This window comes from Calonectris borealis, chromosome 2, assembly GCF_964195595.1.
Source record: "Calonectris borealis chromosome 2, bCalBor7.hap1.2, whole genome shotgun sequence".
Lineage (NCBI taxonomy): Eukaryota > Metazoa > Chordata > Aves > Procellariiformes > Procellariidae > Calonectris > Calonectris borealis.
Genome location: NC_134313.1, coordinates 45,165,633 through 45,187,369, shown reverse-complemented (window position 1 = coordinate 45,187,369; position 21,737 = coordinate 45,165,633). Strand labels below are relative to the sequence as shown.

Genomic DNA, 21,737 nt, shown 5'->3' with positions numbered 1-21,737 from the left:
AGAGAAGCTGCAACAGATTAACATGAAATAAATATTATAGATAGTATTTAAAAGGCACACAAATACTTCAAACACATACAGTTTCAAATCTTTATTGTTTTAAAATTCTACATGTCTTTTACAATTACAATAATTTGTTACTTAAATGACTCTTGTATGGTTAATGTACAATGAGTTTTTTCCTGAAACTCAACCATGAAATACAATTTCATCAATATGATTTTTCTAAATAGATTAACACAAGATTTCTGTTTTGCTGGGAAGAACAAGTGCTTAACTTTGAACAAACGGCACAGGTGTCTTCCCTTCAGAATCTGTGTGATCAATCCATCGAAAGTGCTTTTGAAGATTGCAGATCTAACTGTGACTGATTTTCAAAATCAGTCTATCAAATTACAAGTTTTTTTTTAACATTAAAGAGCATTTTCATGTAATGAAACAAGTTGCAGTAGTTATTTTTATTCATCTACTGAGGCAAACTCATGTTGAAGAAAAATTATATGATTATCTGCATGCAATGAACACTCCTCTTTAAATAGTTGATGAATTTTACACATATAAAGAATCTGTTAAAGAGTGCAAGTACTTTGATAATGATTTCACAAAAGGACGTATGCTGGTAATAATGGTAACTAACATTTAACATCTAAATACAAGCTAATGTATATTTAACAGGCAATTAACATGGCTAACAAACCATGTTTCATGTGGTTGCCCTTTGAGAAAATGAACTCATTTGGTCCACACTCCTAAAGTTATCTGGGTAAAAAAATTGTAACAGTTAGGGCCAGAGTTTTTGATGAAATTCTTGTTTCTAAAATGTGACCTGTTAAAAAGTAAAAGCAGTACATCAATGACGTATCTTGTCACATGACCTCAGTATAAAAAGATGGCCTGCTATTTGGAGCGATGAATGAGCACTGAAGGACAAGTCAAAAAAGAATGGAGACAGAAGGAACTAAAATTTTGTTGTGTTATACTTTCTTGTTCCATGGTACTGCTTTCACTCTGTAGAATTTTGTACCCAAAGGAACTTTAAATCTGTTTTGTGCCTAAAAAAAAAAAAAAAAAAATCAAATTACATTAGAAATGTGGGATTATTCCTCTGATTTTTATATTTTTAAGCTGAAACTGATTCCCACCTCTCAGCATTTACAAGACCCTTTGGAGTCTGGCAAGGTTCTGGGCAGTATGGACAGAACTACTGAAGCCACTGCTCACTTACTCTTTTTGCTAGTTCCCCTTCTTTTGCTATTCACTGACTAAAAACCAGACGAGGAATGGCAGAACCTAGGACAAGTTTCATCTCACTTATGCAGAGAGTACTTTTCACAATTGTTACAAACATTAAATCTTATTTTTTCTCTATTAATTTTATCAGATGATTTTCCATTCCTATTTCCTTACCTTTTTCGCCTGGCAATATTCCTTTTCCATCACTTTTCCTAGCACCCAAGGTCTCCTAGATGCACCTGAAGCTAAAGAGACCATATATTATTTTGGATAATCAACTACAGGTAACAGGGTATTACATTCAATATGGTTAAAGATTATTTGCTAAAGTGATTTCATTGAAAGCAGAAGTTCTTCCAAAAAAACTTTTTTTTTAATAAATTAACAAAAATTAAATAAGATCAGATGTCAAGACAGGTCACTGGCATTTTCAAACAAAAAAATTGATTTTTCAGTTTAAATTTTGTTTTAAAAGTTAACATTAGAGAAGACAAAAGCAAATCAAAACTGAAATTCATTTAATGATTCAAAATTATTCTAGTCAACCCAGCTTGACCTTTTGGTCTGATTTAAGGTAAGAATTTCTTGAAGTATTTCAAGGGATATAAAGTCTTCTGTACTCAGCTATTATTATTGCCCTTACTGAAACATTTGATTATTTTTCTGTATTAGTGATGGAAATTAGTTACTCATAAATAATAATTTTAAAGCCCTGCAAGTCTGCTAGTTTTGGTTGCAGTCTTTGAGAATACCCGATACTGTTCAGAAAGGAGAAAAGTTAAAAACCTCAATAATAAACTGACAGGACAAAAGAGCAACAAAGGGGCATAAATACACTTTCAGCTTGTATCCTTTTCTGTAACAGTAGGGAAATGCATATTTACCTTGTATTCCAAGAAAGTATATCCATTTTACTTGCTTTGGTCTTTTCTAACTATCACTAATCATGGCACGAAGAAAATATCAAAACAGACAGAAGGAACATCTCACATGTGCTCTGCATAATACTAAAATCAATCCTTTTCTAAGTGTGACTATTTATGAGATACTGTATCTAGTGACTAGAACATGAGTCACTCAAGAACCAGAGTTTGAAATTTTAATCTTACCTTTCAGGATTCATTTGGCTATTGATAATGGAGCAGATTCTGTTCTACTCCACACTCCTACAAATCAGTGCAAAGTATTCATATCTGGCCTGAATACTCTACAACTAACTTAAGTTTTTTGGAATTGTGTGACTGACAGACTTCATTGATCTAACAAAGATAGTGAGAAAGACGCAGGGTTTTTTTTCCTTACATTTGCAAATGAAAACTTCCATATCCTGAAGATAAGGGACAACACAGAAACCATGCAGTCCTCAACCAATTTCAGTGTTGTCATAGCATTCTAAGTGCTCTTAATGTAGGTAGAGACAACCTACAATAGCCTAAATCCCTGACACTTAACCCTTAGGTGGATCTATACAAGATTATTAACTTGATATGTACATGTTGGTACAAAAGGTCAGATTTAGATGCAACATTTTGGCAGCCCTTAAACAATAATTTGTAGCACCTAGGTCCACGCCAATTCTAATCTATCACAAATAATACTAGTGTTCTGGGTTTCATTTTCCCCACTTCCCTGATGCAGAAATAGAATCAAAACATGGTTTCCTGAAGTACTGAGCTAGAGACAAATGTGTTCCTAAAGCAAATGGTAAGTCTTCGTGTTTGTTTTATGTGCAGTTTTCTCAAATTTGAGACTAACTCTGGTTAGCAAGTGGTAAGGAATGAAGCAAGTTAAGTCCATTTGAAAACAGACAGGTCAGTGAATCGTGTACTCAGAGTAATATACAAACTGACATGTCTTTTACCCTATATATGTAAACCAATAGTAAGAAAATAAATCATATTATCACATAGTTATGTATGCACTACTAATGCCATAGTTCAGAATGTATTACATCTATAAGTAAGATAGGAGTTCCTCCCGTATGTTTCAGGGAACACATATGGGACAGATTCTTCAGCAGTCTCAGAATGCAGTTAGAGCTTGATGGTCTTCTGGAGACTACACAATTATTTAAGAGCTATCATCTTTCATCATAACTGAAATCTACAATGCGTCTGCTCATTGAGAGTAAGTTGACAGCTTCTGACATGCAATAACATACAGAAACTTTTACTGATAAATTAGAATTAATACAAAATGTTCTTAGACGTCTATTTCTGCAACAAAGTTGGGAGCATGGGTGGGTTTGCAAAAAATACTAAGTATGATAGTTTAAGGACGTTTACATGAATCTAATGTAGCACATAGTTTAGCACAAAGCATTGTTATTTTTCCTCATTTAAAAAAGATTAATACTTCAATTTAACTAAATTTACATAGCTGCCAAAAATAGCCAACAAGTAACATGAAGATTAAGGGAGGAAAAATGGAAATGTGCCATGAACCTGAACATAAGCAAAACATACAGAAACCCTTATGAGCCCTGCTAAACACCATTTAAATTGGGTGGAAAAACTTTATCAGCAAAACATTGCTTGCAAATCCCCATCTACTGTGGTCTACATTTTGTTATTTCAGACATGTATTTGGGTTCATAAATTCCAGTCACTTTGAGAAGATGAGCTACAGAGAGAACAAATTTTATCCAAAGGCAATCTTCAAAGAACATAATAAAATCAGGTATTAAAAAATAAAAACAGAGCATGCAGTTTTGACAGAAAAACCTTTAGTTTTGTTTTTACTTTCCTGATCAAAAAAGACATTGAAAACATAAATCCACATAACAATAGGCCTGAGATCTACACAATTATATATTATTATTCATGCTACTGAATAGCTAAGCAGCCTGATGGGAATGTTTTCCCCATAGACATATTAACATACTCTGTGCGTGTACAACATTAGCACTTTCTCTCTCTTTTTTTTTTTTTACAGCTTTGAAGATGCAGATATTTTTCCCTATTTTTCCAAGATATTAACACCTATATAAATTTTTGATTGAAAATGTTCTGCCTTGAAAAATGTTTAGCATCAAAACAAATAGCTGTCAGCTATCTTTGTAGCTTTTGCTGTCTATATTACATGCTTCTCATATTTATCACATATATATTTATAAAATCACTTACTAAGTGTTAGAAAGTTAAGAGTGTTATCTGTAGGAGATAATAAATGGAAGTAATCTGACACTTACCACACTCACCTGGTTTGAGATCCAGTGCAGCAAGAGATTCTGAGTGCAAGAAATACAAGGTTGGACTAACAGTAAACAATACATAGTTGTCATGCCTTTCGTCCAAGATAATGAGAACCAAATCGCCAACCTGAAAACTGGAGGGGGAAAAAAAAAAAATATCAAGGAACTTAACTAGAAAAAGCATAGAACCTTAAAACTACATTAATTACACTACAATTTTTTTCCCAAATATTGCATAGACTGAGACTTAGTTGAACAGCAGCACAGATGTTTCTACTTGTTATGCCAAGTAATCATACAAGTTTTATATTTTCTGAAGTCAAAACACTACCTTTTTAAAAGTGTTTTTGAAATGTTTTTCTACATCCATCAGCTCAAATTATTTTTTTCAAAAGAACTGACAGTTTTGCTTTAAAATATAAACAAAAGTACCTAACAAAACGTTTCAATTCTATATTATTTTTATTCACCAATACTTATGGTAATGATCACTGTACCAGTGTTTACAAACACTCTTTTGATATTTTAGACTTAAGTCAATTTGAACACAGAAAAATACAGCAAAACGTTTATGTAGCTATCTGATCTTAAAAGTTTAAGCACACAGGACAAAGAAGGGATGATGTGTTCATCTTTGATCAAAGGGTTAAAAGCAAAAGAAACACTGTGGTGACTTTACATAAAAAGTTTCAAAAATCTGTTTCTTCCTGACACCAGGAAGACACAAGCAGCCACCAAGTTCTTATGCCAAGTTTCAGTAACAGAATTCAGAGAACTTTTTCTGTCTCCAACTTCTGTTTCACAGTGCAAATGTGTTGGAAGTAAATTATTTACCCGTTAATGAAATGAAGTATAAAATAGCTACAAATTAAGCATTAGACCATGAGAGGGCTCTAAGAATAAATATTACTACTACTCTGGGGATGGGGGAGGAAGTGGCAAAGAAATGGGAAAACTCTTCTACATAAAGCGAGATCGCAAATACATAGTCAGAGATAAATAGGTAAATCTAGAGAGAAATTTAGCTCATGTTTTTTAAAGTTCACTTTCAGATTAAATAAAAAATACTCCAGGCTTTTCTGCCTGGACTTATTATGATGACAGACTATATTGACTTAGATAAAGACATCTCTGTTGGACAGATGAATTCTTCTTTCACGGCATTTTCCTCACCAAAGACTACCAAGAGAGTTGCCAGAATACTCAGATGCTCTCAGGAAAAGCTGATTCTGTACATACTGACCTTGCTACAATAAAAATGCAATTTGGTGTAATTCAGAAAACATTAAAGGAATAATCTGTGCTGGTTTTCTTTGAAGAAAGTTTTTTTATATTACTTAATTAATATCAGACTGATAAATTACTTAAGAACAGTTGTCTGTAGCTTTCGTATTTTGCAAGAATTAATACTTCTTTTTCCAGTAGCCATTCTACATGCAGTTGATAACAGATTGATAATATCTAACAAAATATTTGAGTTAATTTCATTTCATTCTGTCAAGGTAAGCCAAAAATTTTGAAGACTTCAGGAAGGTAAAACTTCTCTTGAAATATAATGGAGCACTACGCATATTCAGTGCGAACAGGATTCCTTCTGCTTTTTCTTAGCATGATTTCAAGAAGGTTACAGATAAACAAAAAGTAATCTAAAAGAAAACTCTGGGAGGATTCTAGAAATCCCATGAGGTATTATCCTTATGAACCATGTAAAGGCAGGCACAGAATTCAAGAAAGCCAACAACATACAGAATCAGAAAGGCCTTTTTTGTGTTTAGAAAAAGGGTTTAAAAAATTGATTTATGCCCTCCTGGGATGGTTCAATAAGTGACGGCTAAACTATAGAGATGACCTATATATCTTTTCACCACAGAGCAAGAACAGAAGAATTGTGACATTAACTACATACTTATTATTAAAGGTATATCCATCTGTTTATATGAAAATTAACATCTACTTACTCTCTAATTGCTATTTTTTCAGAATGTCTTGAGGATACTGATGACATGCTCTGGGACATCTATAAAAAAAGAGAAAAGCTATAAAGTATTGGCAAGCTATGATGAAATGTACATTGCAGGTAACAATATGGTTAAGATAAATGATTTATTATTGATTTCAAACAGTGTCTGTTCTTGCAGATCTTATATTCATTCAAGAAAACATTACACCTTTCTGTCATCCTGTTCTGTAGCAGGTTTGGTTGTTTTTTGTTTCTTTGTGGTTCTGGTGGTGTGTTTGGGTTTTTGTTTTGTTTTGTTTTAAATAGCTACCTTTGATTACAAAATTTCTTACATAACTGACTTCTCCCTCATTATTTAAAACTGAGAAGTCCTTTCCAGATCAGTGCCAGTGAAGATCTGTTCTGAGCATACACAAGACCTATGATATAGCTGTGCACTCTAACACAGAAGCCACTGGCATTCTAAAAAAGGCTGATGGTAAAACACTGGAGGTTAAACATATTTATTGCAATTGAACTCTGAATGTTAAACTCGATATGGTCTCTCAGTTTTACTAAGGACTGTCACATAATCTAAAGCTTACTGTAACAGACAGAGCAGCACTCCCTGGAACAAAACTGCAGTCAAATTTACTATGACCAAACAAAGGCTTAATTGTGTAAGGTTTTGGACATAATTCCTATCTCCTATATGCATGATAACTACCTTTAAATCTGGCACATTAATTAACTAATTAATACTGGCACATGAACCAACCAACTTCAATAGGATAAACTAGATCTACAAATGAATATAAATGTACATACACTTTCTACAGTAATTGTGATAATAAGAAAAGAAAATGAGTAATGCTACTTTGTATCTACAAAGGGATACATAGCCCACACATAGGCAAGTAGATAGAGAAGCTGATCTGATGTAAATGTGTACATTTCACTACCCTTTGGTAACCTCCTTACAGAAGACAATTCATAATTGCCCTGTAGAAACTCTGATTAAAGGTCTTGCAGTTTTTCCATAGGTTCCTACTTCCTGGACCATTTACACATGCTATTCAAATCTAGATTGCTCATACTTGAAGTTCAGCACATGACTTTTCAGCTGCAACTCAAATATTGTTACCTACAGCGTATTTCCTATTGTCAGTCTTCCCCCCCACTCCCCTGGAAACAGTATCGGCCTGTCTTAATGTGAGCTTGAAGCCTATTCACAGCTCGTTTTCTTCGTTTCTTCAAAGAATGAGTCCAAATTGAATATGGTACAGCACAAAAAGCTCTCAACTTCTGATGACACTTTCAGCAGTTTTCTTTATGAAGTCCAACTTCAGATCAACTTTTTTTTTTGTTAGAGACTACATTTCTTTGACTTATTCACATTGTAGTTTTCTTTCTTGAAAACGTTGCAGCTAACATGGAAGTTGTCAAATGTGTATAATTTGCTTAGATTGTTCACTAAAGTGTTTGACAGCTCTCTTCAGATGTTAAGACCAAAGTTTTTCTTACTGTTTTTTAGAACTGGAATAAGTGTTAAATTAAAATGCAAACTAGTTTGATTTCTGTATTTTTCCTAAATTTCTAGCTTTAAGAAAAACCAAACAAATTAGAATGTTAAGAATATTTCCATTAAAACTCAGTAAAGACTATTTTATGACTAGAGTTCTAATAGCCATTAAACAGAAAAAAGGTTTCCTTTCTCAATAATTTATATAAAAAACCAAAAATCCTGGAATAACATTCCTCATATTCAAAGGAGCTCCTTTTTATCTTTTATTGCTTGCAGAGGTAACCCACAAGTTTTGCTGCAGAAGTCAGTGACCTGAAAAGATTTTCTTTTATTGTGCAGAACCCCTTCTGGGTTCCTTATCTGAAGTAGCTAGAGAGAAATAAATACTGTTATTTAAGTTTTGACGTATATTTCTGTTTTAGAAGGGTATTGGGAAGCAGGGGGAGAAAGAAGGATGAAGAGACAAGAAATAAAAATAGTTTATTTTATCTACAAAATGACCAGTTTATAAGTAAGAAATTGAAAATATATGTTCCTAAGCCCATTTAGAAACAAATTTTGAATTGCTTTAGACACCAATGAGTTGCTAATTTCTCTTATGTGGCTTAGTATTAATCATAACGACAAAAAAGAATTTTGTATTTGTCTTGTATAATGCTGGGTTTTCTTCAATTTCATTTTACTCTGAGATGACAAGAGATCAAGAGTCTAATTCAGGAAATCTACAGAGGGGTTTGGAAGACTGTCAGTGTGTTTGAGATTTATTGTAAAAACTACACCGAAATACCTTTTGTGCACTTCACTGGCATTCTGAATAAAAAAAATCCTCTTTTACAAAACATGCTTTTAGATATTTTGCAATCCTTTCTTACACCCTGCACTAGCAGGGTTATTATGGACAGGTTTTAATGTGGCATGGAAAGTGCATTTTTGGGAAGGGAAAAAAAAAAAAAGAAAAAAAAAGCAATTTCATACCTGAGTATGTAGCAGGAGTAAATTATACAGTAAATTTCAATCCTACCCCAGACAGAAAAATGGCAGCTCCTACTGGAGAAACTCAAACACTTTTGCTATGAAATGTAACTTGCAACTCCACAGATACCAGTTCCTACCAAACTCCTAGATATCACCTGTCACTTAAAGAAAGTGACATCTCCATGGCCAGTCCAACCAATAAACTACGGAAGGACATGTCTATTTCCCATACATACAGTAATTTTTTTAAGACTTAAGGTTGAGACCTGCTGGCAAGGATAAACTGTGGATAAATAAAAGGAGAAGGATTCATAGCACAGGAATCAAGGGAACTCCGTCACTGTATTCTTTTTCGTTCCATAGGCATTGACTATTATTTCAGTGTTTAAGACAATGGCTGTTTATACTTCCAGTTGCTAGGCAGAATTAAAGTTTCACACCTTACAAAAATGACAGGTGCAGTTTTCAAAAAACAATCTCCAAGTTATTCCTAACACTCCTAATTATGCTTAACTTGCAGGCATATTTACATTCTTCTAAACTGGCCTTCAGTCTACTTGTTGTTGAAAAACACAGCACCACTGAAATGCCACTCCCTCTACCCCAAGCCTGGATGGTCTGTGTTCTTTGGGAAGAACGCTCTTTCTCTCCAATCCTGTGAATCTTTTTCCTGAGAAGACTGCTAAGTTGACGTACCTCTGAAAGGTTATCAGGTTACCTATCTGCCACTTGCCTTAATACTTACAACATTTCTGAAGTTAATAAAAGACATTTTTAGATTTTAACAAACTTAACATTTCTAAGCTTTTCTTATTTTTTCAGGAGACTTAAAACATGCATTGCACAAATACTCACCAATCTTTGATTTAATCTCTTGTTTTCCTCCTCTTTCAACTGCAAAGTCTGAAAGAAAATCTTATCTGATTAACTGATTAATACACCTTATATAGTATAAACATTTTTTTAAAAGTTTTAATATGACCAGAGCCAGACTACTTATACAGTATACCTATTTACTACAGCTTTCAGCTTTAAAACAATATCAAAACATCTTTTGAACAGACGTGACAAAAATTTGAACTCTAGCAACTACCCAGTGCTACAAAACCCAGTGCTAAGCTATGCTTATCTCCATACTTATCCTCATCCTTCTCCTTAAGTTAGAAAAACATTTCACTGCTAGAACAGCAAAAGAAATGTAATATAATTTTATAGTTTCTAAACATGACAAATCCTTTGTAAGCAGATGACAGATACAGCATGTAAGTGCTTTTAGTCAGAAACATCCAGCCACTTGCATCACACAGCACCACAATCCATTAACAGAAAATACACATGTTCTCTAACTGATCACAGATTTTAGTCTAAGTGATCCTAGAAAGCTGAAGGCTAAAGACACTCTTTTTTTTTTTTTTAAGGTCAACTTTGAAGAAGCAAGAAAAAGGCAACTGGAATGGAGTTAGATACAACTGGATAGTTAAAAAGTACTAGAATCTGAAAGATTCCAGTGCAACTACTAAGGGTTAATCTAGCCTTTTACCAACAATAACAACTTTTATTTCATCAAAAAGGTTCAATTACTCAGCATACATTGAAAGCTATGTTCAAAATAAAAGTTGTAACAGAAGTGAAAATTTAAGGTGTATATTTGGGAGAAGCAGGGGGGGCGACGTATAAACCCCCCTTTAGCCTGCAGGAGCATGACTAACTTCAGAAAATTGTAATTTTTAGCACATTGATAACAAGTGTTATTTCACTTTTTACAGAAGCAATACTGTCAAGGTTATAACGCATCCCAGGTAGAATTAAAATGATCTAAGTAGTAGCAGCTTAAGAGGAGAAATTACCCATTTCCAAGAGAAACAGGTAAATCAATCTTAATTCCTGTCCAGCTGCTTTGGATGCCTTAATTTGAAAAAGTAATCAAAACTTTTTTTGCATTCCCTAGATCAATGACCTGTCATTCCTAAGAAGAACTATTATACCTGACTCATTCATACTGAAGCCTACATAAACAGAATAAACAAACTTTAAGCTAGGCAAAGTATAAGTATAATGTATTAATACTTATTTTGAATTACTTCAACGAATTATACTGATCTGAAACGAGTACAATGAAAAAACATTCCCTGGAATGATATTTGTAAGCCTTGCAGAGACTATATTCATCAGAGTACATAACTGACCACAGCACAACTTCACACATACGTATTTGTAAGTACTTAGTTGTAATGTTTAACCTCACAATCTACTCACTCTTTCTAACAACATTATCCTCTGTTTTTCTTCAGACATATGGACATTTTCACTAAAAGAGAAAGAAGAAAATGGATAGGTTAAAATAATTTTTTTTTTCATGATCAAAAATTATCTTTCCCATCGTCCCCCCATCTTCACGCAGTGCCACATATTTGCTAGCACAGAGGGAACAGCACAGAAAGATACCTTAAGAATCAGCATTGACATTTCAGGCAGAAGGTTTCTGGGGTTTTTTTTTGTCTTTTTCTTCTTTAAAACCAAGGAGCTACTTTGTTGCAACAAGCCAGTAAATTTTCAGTCACTGATCAGTTTATAAATTTACATGGGAACATTTGGGCATATATTGCATTATTTTCAAAACATTAAGATGAAAGATACAGCTCCAAATGCTTTGGCAGTTAACCCCTGATATTGCGGTTCAGCTCTACAATGTCGTATTTTCCTAATCTTTGTAGTTTAAAGGCTCTGTGCCCTAGGACTCTCTGGTAGAGAGACACTAATGTGAACTGGCTAATTGTTTATCTGTGAGATAAACTGAGCACTGGGGCATGAAAAGATAATGCTAGCATCCTAATAAGAAATATCTTAACAACACAGAGAGTAATTCCTAATGCAATTAAAAAATATTTTTAAAGGCAGGTTAATAGGGAAGAAACAATATATTTTGTAGTCCAAACTGGTTTGGTTCAGAAAAGAAAATGGGAAAGTTTTTGGACATATAGTCCATTCATCCAGTCTGACAAAACATGCTATAAATCTAAGCAAAATGCCAAGTAGAACTTACGGATTATAATTAAGCCATGATAATCATTACCGCGTTTCAGTTAAAAGGCTGTTTAGCCCTCATGTAATAGGAAGACGTCAACAGAAACCTGTAATAATTTCTGCCTATTTATTTCCTGACTTTTACTACATTCAGCCAAAATTTTTTTCCCCAGGCTTATCTTTTCGAGTTTTTTTTATAAACCTGCCTTGAAAGTTCAGGACTAGAATGATTACTGTAAGAAATAGTTCTCCTTCTAAAGACAGGGTATATCAGTGTTTTATTGATTATCAGTGCAAGTTTAGTTTGGTAAACAACAACTGTTTTCGTCCTTGCTTCCACAAAGTTATTTTGGGTATATTATTCTGGGTTAGGCGGCGTCGGTTGTGATGTGCACTGATTAAAGTGAATGTAAGTATATGTAACAACCCTGCTTTTGCTTCTCTGGCAAAACCTCATTCCATTTGTGTGTTTCCCAGTCAGGTTCATTACTTCTGTGAGAGGCAAGCAGAAGTCTGGGATTGTTCAAAAAGCCAGTGGCACAAAAATGAGAAAATGCATAGGTTGCAATTGCTTAATGATCTTCCACAAAGATTCTAGGTAAAGGGGTAGCAACCTGGAGCTTACAATCAGTTATTCTGCTTTCCTTTCAACAACAGTACAAATTTGCAAGCTGTATCAAGTGGGTGATTCAAAGATGCAGCCAATTTCTTCAGGTAAGTGTTCTTAATGAGCAAAAATAAACCTTTAATCATATTAGGGGTATAATTAAATTAATCTGGGATTCTAAGCTTTTTTCCTTGCAAATGAATACAACAAACATTACACTGTACAGTTCTGAAGCATAAATCAGACATATATTTCGAGAAGCCTCAGAAATAAGAAGGAAGTAAGAACACATGAACTTTTGTTTTATTTAAAGTAAGATCACAAGATCTGTCTTCCCAAAACATCTCATTGTACTGAATTAACTAGAACAAAGCAGGCTTGCTGTTTATTCAGGGAAACATGACACAGCCTGTGATATTTATCAACTTTACAAATGAGAAATTCTATGGGAGGATTACGAGAAGAGAGGAAATCTGACAATTAATACTTCAGTTATGATTGCAAAGTCTATTAAAAAACTACTGCAGGTGTAAAAGCATAAAAGAAAACATTCCATGTGACTGTTAATATTTAGAAGTGCCTTCCAGTTCAAATCCAAATTTCCTTAGATATGGCAGAAAAGGATGTTAAAATCAGTATTCTTAGTATAAAAGAATTAAAGAAATGCAATCTTCCACCACAAGGAGGTAGAAAGTGTTAGCATAAAGAACAATTCTCATTAATTAGTAAAAAATAGTAAATGTTGACTATTTCAGTTTTCTTAGGCTGCTATAGCAGAAACATACTCATACTGTAGGTTTTTAATTTTTTTTTCGTTTTCCCTGGTTTCTATATGGAGTTAAAAAAACAATTGGAATGCCCTGGATAAAACTTCTTCATCCTTTTTTTCTGAATTCTCTCCCACTCTGAACGGATTCTTATACTGCACTCAGCATGATAATAGCTGAGTATCTTCCAGCAATAAGTCCTATTTTAATGCACACATATCAGGTGCTATTCATTTTGTCTTATTCTAGTCAGAAAGTACATGTAATAGAATATGCTTATTTTAGTACAGAATTTTTAAACCTAACATTCTACATTTGTTAAGAGAAATTTATGAAAATTGTTAAGAATATTGAAAGAAAGGGGAAAAAAAAGGATTTTTGCATGCATCATCATAACCTGCTCTCTTGGGGCATCAGTCAGTCTTTACTATTCAAAAACCTTCACAAAATTACTTTAGGTACATTTAAAGTAAGAATCAAGGCTCTGAACTTGATGTACATTTTCATGTAAGTCAGTATTGAAAAAACAGAAAATACATCTGCAGTAGTCTGGATTCCTGACAACAACCAACAGGACCAACTTTGTACCAGTCAGAATTATTTAAGTTCAGAAGACTTCATAGTCATGTACTGAGACCAGATCAGAGTCTACTAGCTTTACATGTAGACTCTTAACTTACTAGGTAAGGCGTTATACGCCAATACCAAAGTAACTGCTATTGTAGGGTACCCAAAATAAAGAATATAGTGAAGTCAATGACTGCAACAAAACTCCGTAAGCTCCCCCTGATCTCTATAATCACCTCAGTATTTCAACTCAGCTTCAGACACCTACCTGCAAACTAGCCCCTGCTTAAAGAAAGGGTTATAAAGTTAAATGTGTGTGATATCAACATAACATTATTTGAATCTGTTGTAAATCCAGATCCAAACACAAAAGAACCAATTTTAAGTGAAAAGTTTTGTTCGAAGTATGTAAGTTGCTTGCTCTAGGTGCTTTCCTCAAGTCATGGATTAAACCATTGCAAAGTTTTTTCCAGTCCCATCACTGCCTTCTAGTAAGTCAGCAGTACATCACAGCTGACAGTACTGATGATTCAGAGGTTATACAAACAAAGGGATGCTGAATACCTGTCCTTCTCTCCAATAATACAAAACATCAATCCATCAAGGCCACTTAATCAGCCTCAGTCCCATTATTTGTTTGGAATCCTGAGGACTCAGCCTAATTTCTACCAAGCATACCTATCGCCTCTTCCCCTTTATCAAGGAATGTTATTATGCTATCTTACAGCAGACAGGTACACAAACAATCATAAAATTTGTTTGTTTGTTTTTAAATGCAAGCCAGCCACTGTTCAAAAGATATGCCAGTAACATGCAGCCACCCAGCTCATTCTAGGCCACTATTACAATTGTTCCTCTCCCGTTTGACTTACATTTCATATACTTAGGTCTATTTTTTCATCTCATAATTGTGGGGCCAAGTTTCACCTTTAAGTTGCATACTTCTAAGTCATCAAAACCACACATTTCTGATGATTATGACACCATAATTGTATGCATGCATTTAAAAGAATATTTTTAGCAAGAACATCAAAGGCAGAAGGAGTGTTAAACATGCTCATTTGTACTTCACAACACCCAACAGCACACATTTAAAGAACGAGAGCATGCTTTGTGTATTTCTGCTACAATGCCCCATACTTACTGCACAGCCATCATACTGGTTTCCATCGTGGAGTCCATTCTCCCTTCAGCTGCAATGTCAGAAACCAATCTGTCTGTGTCAGTGGGAATATCAGCTGCGCAGGCTCCACAAGCTTCTGAAGCTGCCACTGAGTAGGTTGACGGAGAAAAATTACTACTTCTCAGTTTATTAACTTCTTCTTCAAGCTTTTTCTTCTCTTCAAGTAAGCGAGCTCGATCTTCAGAAAGTGTTTCAATCAAATCTATGACACAAGTAAATAAAAATTCTTTTAGTAACAGCAGCACTAAGGATAAAAACAATCTGTGGCGAATGGAATTGTCCTATTAGAAAAGGTGAATACCGTTTCAGAATTTTGCTTACCCTTATCTTTTTCTTGCTGTTGTGTCAGCATTTTTAATTTGTCACTAAGATCATTAATTATGTTTTCTTTTTTCATTTTCTCTCTTGCCAGAACAGTGTTAAAGTTAGTCTGAAAACAGAAAGAAATATTACTGAAATAACAAATGTACTGTATAAATGTAATGCAAAACACATTACTAGAACAAAAAAGTACAAAAAGGTATCAGGCATTTCAACACCTAAATTATAATTAAACAAGGAATTAAATTTGTTTACATATTACTTTGGTGAAGAGATAAAATGTCTGTATATTTTGTTTTGAGGTTTCCCTGTAACAATTTTTTTCCTTTTTTTTTTTTTTAATTTTTATCCCTCTGGTTCCCCCAAGCCCAATATACACATGTAGTATTATTATAAAGCATCATTAAAAAATAGGAATTTGTAAGTTGTTTTTTTTTTTTAAACACAATGCTTTATATTCCAGGTAATGTCAGACAGTTGCACATTTTATATTAAAAACAGTTACTTTAAGGATTAAAATGGTTATTAAGACAAAGCTGCACTGCATGTACATGTAACAAAAAAGAAAAATATCATTATTAATAAACTAGAGTAATATACTAGAATCTGAATTAAAAATACATTTCAAGTTATGCATTCATTCCTCAGTGAACAACTAATTAATGCAGAAGTCATATAGGAATCCTGACTAATAGCTTGAATAACTGAACATAGAAGAGGGTAGCATATCCTTCGGTATCAGTCTGACAAATCTTTCTGCTTCTTCAATCCTTCTACTAACCATTATGCCCTCACCCCTTCTACTCTTAAGGTTATGCTGAAGAGGCAGACAAAAACTAGAACCATGTATTAAAAGGATATTTTAAATTACAATTTCACTTTTTTGGTGAATTTTAAGATTGTCTTGACCTATGCCTATCAACTCTCTGTCTTAAAATGCAAGCTATTTGGCAGGCTACACACCTTACACAGTACATAGCGGCCTTTGGTATATGTCTGCATAACAAAACTATCACACACTGCAAGCCTAAGTAGCACTTCTAAGACGAATTTACTGAAAAAAAAATTACATCAAAGGTGAGGGTAAATACCCAGAATATTCAGTGATCAGCACAGCCAGTCCAGTAAGCTTTCAGCACTGACTGATACACCATTTTTATGGGGTTTTGTTTGGTTGGTTGGTTGGTTTGGGTTTTTTTTTTTGTTCTTTTTTTTTTTTTTTTAAATAAAAGGCTCCATCTTCCCTGGAATTTGCTGTTAATGCCTTAGAACCTTCCTTTCCAGGCTCTGCTGCACAAATAAAGAATATTATTAGGTAATGAGGAAAATGGCATACTAAGGCATATTCCGATGGAAAAACAAATCTTACGATTAACAATGTAATCTATGAAATATTCCTATTAGATTTACTATGTAAGGCTCACCTCAGTATTAATGTTTGCAGTCCAAACATTTCAAAAACATTCCTTTCTTTATAACTGTCTGCAATTTTCTGCTCTCTGCACCAAGTGATTCATAGCGTTCATTCACCAAGCTGGCTGATCACTACACTGTCTCTTTGTCCTTATTTGATCCTACCATAGCTAAAGTAAGTAGAGGTGCTTAAAACAGAAAATCCTTTCTTAGCGTTTAAATGCAATCAAAGCCGTAGATAATAGCTGTTCCTAACAGAGATTTAAGAATTGAAGACTCATCTACAAAATTGGAGAGATTCAAGATGTTTTGAAAGGAAAAAATGTGTGGATACAGATATTATTATTAATCCAGTGCAATATGATTTTGTATCAAGGTGTGGAGTTCATAGTGGTTTTAAGTTTATTAAGTAAAAGATAACATTTGCTTTGAACCTCAAATGCCACCTACCCAGGCTAATAACGTTTAAAAGCCATTAAGTAGCACTCCAACTCAATTAGTATTTCAAATAATTAATTTTGTGTTGTTCACAAATTTTGTGTTGTTAACTTAAACTATACTTCACCGGTATCTTTCTGGAGTTAACAGATTAATGGATAAAAATCTACAGCACTAGCTTAACAATTTAAGCAAAAGAAGTCACAAAATAACAAAAATTGAATCTGGATTGCCCAGTTCACAGATATTTAAGGTGGGGTTTTCTTGGGGGAATTTTTTTTTTTTAATGCTTAAGTGGTAGATTCCATTCACAGATCATATCCTGGCTCCAGATAATAGCACAAATTTAGAATGCATAAGTTTTACATAGCAAAAAAATCTCTAACCAACTCCACAACTTCAAAACAGCAAAAGAACACATAATTGTCATGGGAGCAAAAGTAAAAAAGAATCAGCTTTACCTGCTGTTCTGCAGTAAGCGATGTTCTGATGTTCTGCATTTCTTCATTCTTTCTTTTCTCTTGTTCTTCAAGTTGCTCTAAGAACTTCATTTTTTCTTCCTGAAGCTTCTCTTGAAGTTCAGCAACCAAGCTTGATTCAGCAGATGATTCAGTGGGAGGACTTAAAAGAAAATGTTTCGGCTTTAAATTTGCAGCATATACAGAGTCCCAGCATACATGAAATAAGTAAACACACAAAAATCAGAAGTTCCTTTTTGAGACATTTTTCCAACATGTTTAATAAATATTGTATTCCAATTAAGTAATTACTAATCTTCAATTCTACTTTTTAATCATGAGCATCTCACCAAATTCTCACTCTTGAGCATCCTGTTTTTTAGTGTACTACACTGGCTCCAATTTTGAAATTTTGTTGAGGGGGGAGATTTTTGTTTTCATTTTTCTAACATAACAGAAGGTGTGGAAAGTGGTAAAAAGAAGAACAATAACATATCAACTCCCCGAAAATTCTTAGTATGTCAAAATGCAAAGCCTTCAGAACTCTCACATAATTAAAGCAATTCAGCAATAAATCTGATGCTAAGGAATCCAGATATGAAACTCAAAACTCTGGGTTGCAGAATCTGGAGAACAGTAGCAATGATCATAAAGAAAGGAAAGCATCAACAGTCATCGAGGCAGGAAGGATAATGACCTTAAATGGCTCTTGAAACAGGCAATATTACACAGGCCAAATATTTTCCATCACTGAACCCAAAGCATTAACTACCCTCTTCTTGTGTTTTGGCTTGAGTTATCAAGAACCACCATTGAAGAACACTGGGATAGACAAATCCCTTTGTCGGGCAATTTTTGTGAAAAACTATTATTTTAAATTTCTATTATTCCTCTACACCAGAATCATATTTAATATAAAGAAAATCCCCCAAACCTAACTCTACATCTACATACATGTGTCAATGGTTTTCTCTAGTCAGAGCAGCCTGGAGGTATGGTCTCCTGATGTTAGATAGGCTGTGCTGAAAGCAAAACATCATGTGCTAATATACTAACACTCACAAGCACAACTCCTAGTGCTAAAAATGCTTCAAGAATTCTTCTTGCTTCATAATGCAAAGCTTCTCTATTAAGACTAAGGGCTAGAGAACCTCAGAGACACCAGAAAGATTCAGCACAGAGAATATGAAAGAAAACTGAATTGGAGAGGAGGCAGCAGGGAACCTAAAATTCTGATTGCTGCATACTGGATAGAAGTTTGGGCATCCACGAAACGACCAGCTCCTGCTATTTCTACAGAGTCTTTGTTTTACCATATGATCCAGCACATACTCGCCTACCTCTGTTTCTGCCATCAATTCTCCCTATCAAGATAAGAAAGCACAGGATAAGTTTGTTTGCGAAGTGTAAAGAGGAGGTACACCTGCACCTTACTTTACAAGCAACCAAAATTCACTCATATTATTCCAAGTTATCTAAATGCCAAGTTAATACATCAGCCTAAACCCAAGGCTGTTAGCTGCACTAAACCAAAGCAGGCATCATCTGCCTCTGAGATAGGTTGCCTGGACTACTGACTGTTTGCAAATGACAGCCAAGTAAAGGATATTGTTATTCTGCAAAGGATGCTAACATACATTCCTAGTTTTTAAACCTTGTCACTGTATCACTATTGAATCTGCAAAGGTCTCCACAACTATGACAATAGTGACTATGTCTAACTTTTTTTAGTGTTTTCAAGACACCAAAAGCACATTTCTTCAGAGATTGGGGTTCCTTTGCAGGTAAACACTGTAATGCTCTACCCTAAGAAAACAACACTACCCCTGTTCTACCACATGGGCATATACTGAAGATACAAACGATTATGCAGTAGCTAAGCACTCAAAAAGGCCATAAGAAGTTGTAAATAAAAGAGCCCTGAAAGCCAACAGAAGTTCCTAGAGTGGCAAAACAACCTTTGACATTCCAGAAATCAGAAGTAAAATAAGCAGAGAACAAAACAAGTCATGAGACACCCAGGCAAATCTTTTTTATGCCATTGAGAAAGCATTTTTGTGCTGGATTAGATTTCAATTTATTTCTAAATTAAGCGTAGCTGTAAGAGAGAGCACATGCTCTACAGAGAAGCTTCACTACTGATGGTGGTCTGATGGGAGCGGCTGGACAATATCAACACCGGAAGACACCAAAGCTGTAATTCAGTTTTCAAAGCAGTCAGGATTCCTTTTCTATTTTTAACATTCTGTACAATGTTATAAATCTTTTAACTCACCAGAAAACTGCTTAACAATGAAAGTCATTACAGAAATTGTGTTTGTCAGTTAATCTTGGTTAGTACATACTACGTACAGTAGAAAGATTAAATAGGAGAGTTACAAATGCCTTGCAGTTTTATTGTCTTTCCTAATCATGACGACTTGAATTCCAGGCACATGACAACCAAAACATATTAATTTTCATATGTTGGTGATGCGTGGGTCACAAACATTTCTTTGCCACTTCTAAATATTTTTGTTAGTTTTCATGTAAGTTCAAAAACTAAATTCCTGATATCAGTGCAACACTCGGATCAAATTTAACAATTCACCTCCCTGTCCATGCCTTCTGGATGGCTAATGTAACATTGCTCTTGCAGAAAAGAACACTTATCTGACAAGCATATAGGCACATGCCAAATAAAATCTGGTTTCTACCATTACAAGTTAACTGCTAAACGATGACTGAGTGAAGATAACAAGTCAACTTGAATTACCGACATATCTTGGGGTTTTAGGAACTCAAAAACCAAACAGCTAGACAGTGACTTTGAAATATTAAGACAGATAATATTAAGACGTAACATATATGCCCTCTGGAGATAAAACACTGCATGTCTTTATTCCTAGAGGAAAAAGCCTAACAGCAGATTAAAGGCATAAAGAGCAGCTTTAGGAGGCAATACATATCTTAACGTCATACTGAAAATTAAATTGCTTGACAGAACTCATAACAAAGTACCAACACATCTTTAGACTGAAGCAGATAATATTTCTTTGAAATACATTACTATCTGTTTTACCCAGTTTGTACAAAAGTACACAGAGTTGTGCTCAGAAGTTGTTTAAATTTAAGTGTAGATGGTGGATTTTTAAAGTCTGATGATACAGGTACATCTTTTTCCTGTTGAGTCAAGTTTTTAAAACTTCTACAGTGCATTAATACATATAAAAGGAAAAGAACATAGGGTTTATGTTCTTCCTTCTCAATTCACCATATTTCATTAAGAGAATATTTTGTTCAATTAAGAAGGGCAGTTCTTAATTTCTTTATATCCCAATCTTAATTGAAAAACCGTAATATTATCTTGACATATTTTTTCATACACTGACATACAAAACACAGACACGGATACAACATTATTTAATGACGGATATGTTCGCATATCGAAATCCTGAGCTAGTGGGACTGAAGTGGATAATTCAAGAGAAGCAGATATTCAGATTTCCCTTGCACCACGTAAGCGAATTGTGCGTACGTGTTGGACTCTCTGCGTAACCTCCCCTCCCCTTCCTTTTTTTTTTTTTAAAAAAACCCATTACATTGATATTCTAAAGTTAAATGCTAGCTTAAGTCTGTATTCATGTTCTGCAGTACTCTTCTGGTTTTTATGCCCATTCTGTCCATTTTATTGGTCTTTTCCCATTTCACATACTTGGTATATCATAATACCCAGAAAAAAATTTAGGTATTGTACAAACAAGATCTATCTGCTGCGTTCCTTCACACTACATAAACGTAAGTGACAAATTCTAGCATTTCAAAATAGAATACTGTTTTTAAGCCATAGCCACATAGAAAAATTCTAGTATTTCCATTCCACAACATCATAATCTACTCTGCTGACAGGTATTATGAACTAGTAAGTAGGTACGGTTTGAGAAGTCAGAAAGAGTAATTCTAGGCATTTATGGCAAGGGAAAATATATTTTTCTTTTTAAAATGGAAAAACACTGCAGAAATTAACAATGAAAAACAATGATGTTAGGATATTCTTTAAAATAATGTTGCCCATGTGTGTTTCATTATAAAGCTCAAACTTAAGACCCTTGAAA

General features: G+C 34.1%; 1 protein-coding gene across 8 annotated transcripts in view; it reads right to left on the bottom strand.

The window, feature by feature from the left end:
- Positions 1-76: 76 nt before the first annotated feature.
- Positions 77-21,737, bottom strand: part of RB1CC1 (RB1 inducible coiled-coil 1) — a 78,138-nt gene continuing 56,477 nt past the window's right edge. For 5 of the 8 annotated variants that reach the window (XM_075141859.1, XM_075141860.1, XM_075141861.1 and 2 more), the window contains 9 exons: positions 17,647-17,806; positions 15,335-15,443; positions 14,975-15,215; positions 11,122-11,173; positions 9,721-9,768; positions 6,385-6,443; positions 4,424-4,560; positions 1,408-1,478; positions 77-1,052 (listed from right to left, as the gene is read on the bottom strand). In XM_075141859.1, the coding sequence (XP_074997960.1) occupies positions 975-1,052; positions 1,408-1,478; positions 4,424-4,560; positions 6,385-6,443; positions 9,721-9,768; positions 11,122-11,173; positions 14,975-15,215; positions 15,335-15,443; positions 17,647-17,806 (955 nt within the window). In that variant the 3' untranslated portion in view covers positions 77-974. Of the gene's footprint in view, positions 1,053-1,407; positions 1,479-4,423; positions 4,561-6,384; positions 6,444-9,720; positions 9,769-11,121; positions 11,174-14,974; positions 15,216-15,334; positions 15,444-17,646; positions 17,807-21,737 lie in introns of those variants that run through there. The other 3 variants (XM_075141862.1, XM_075141863.1, XM_075141866.1) reach the window with 3 other exon arrangements.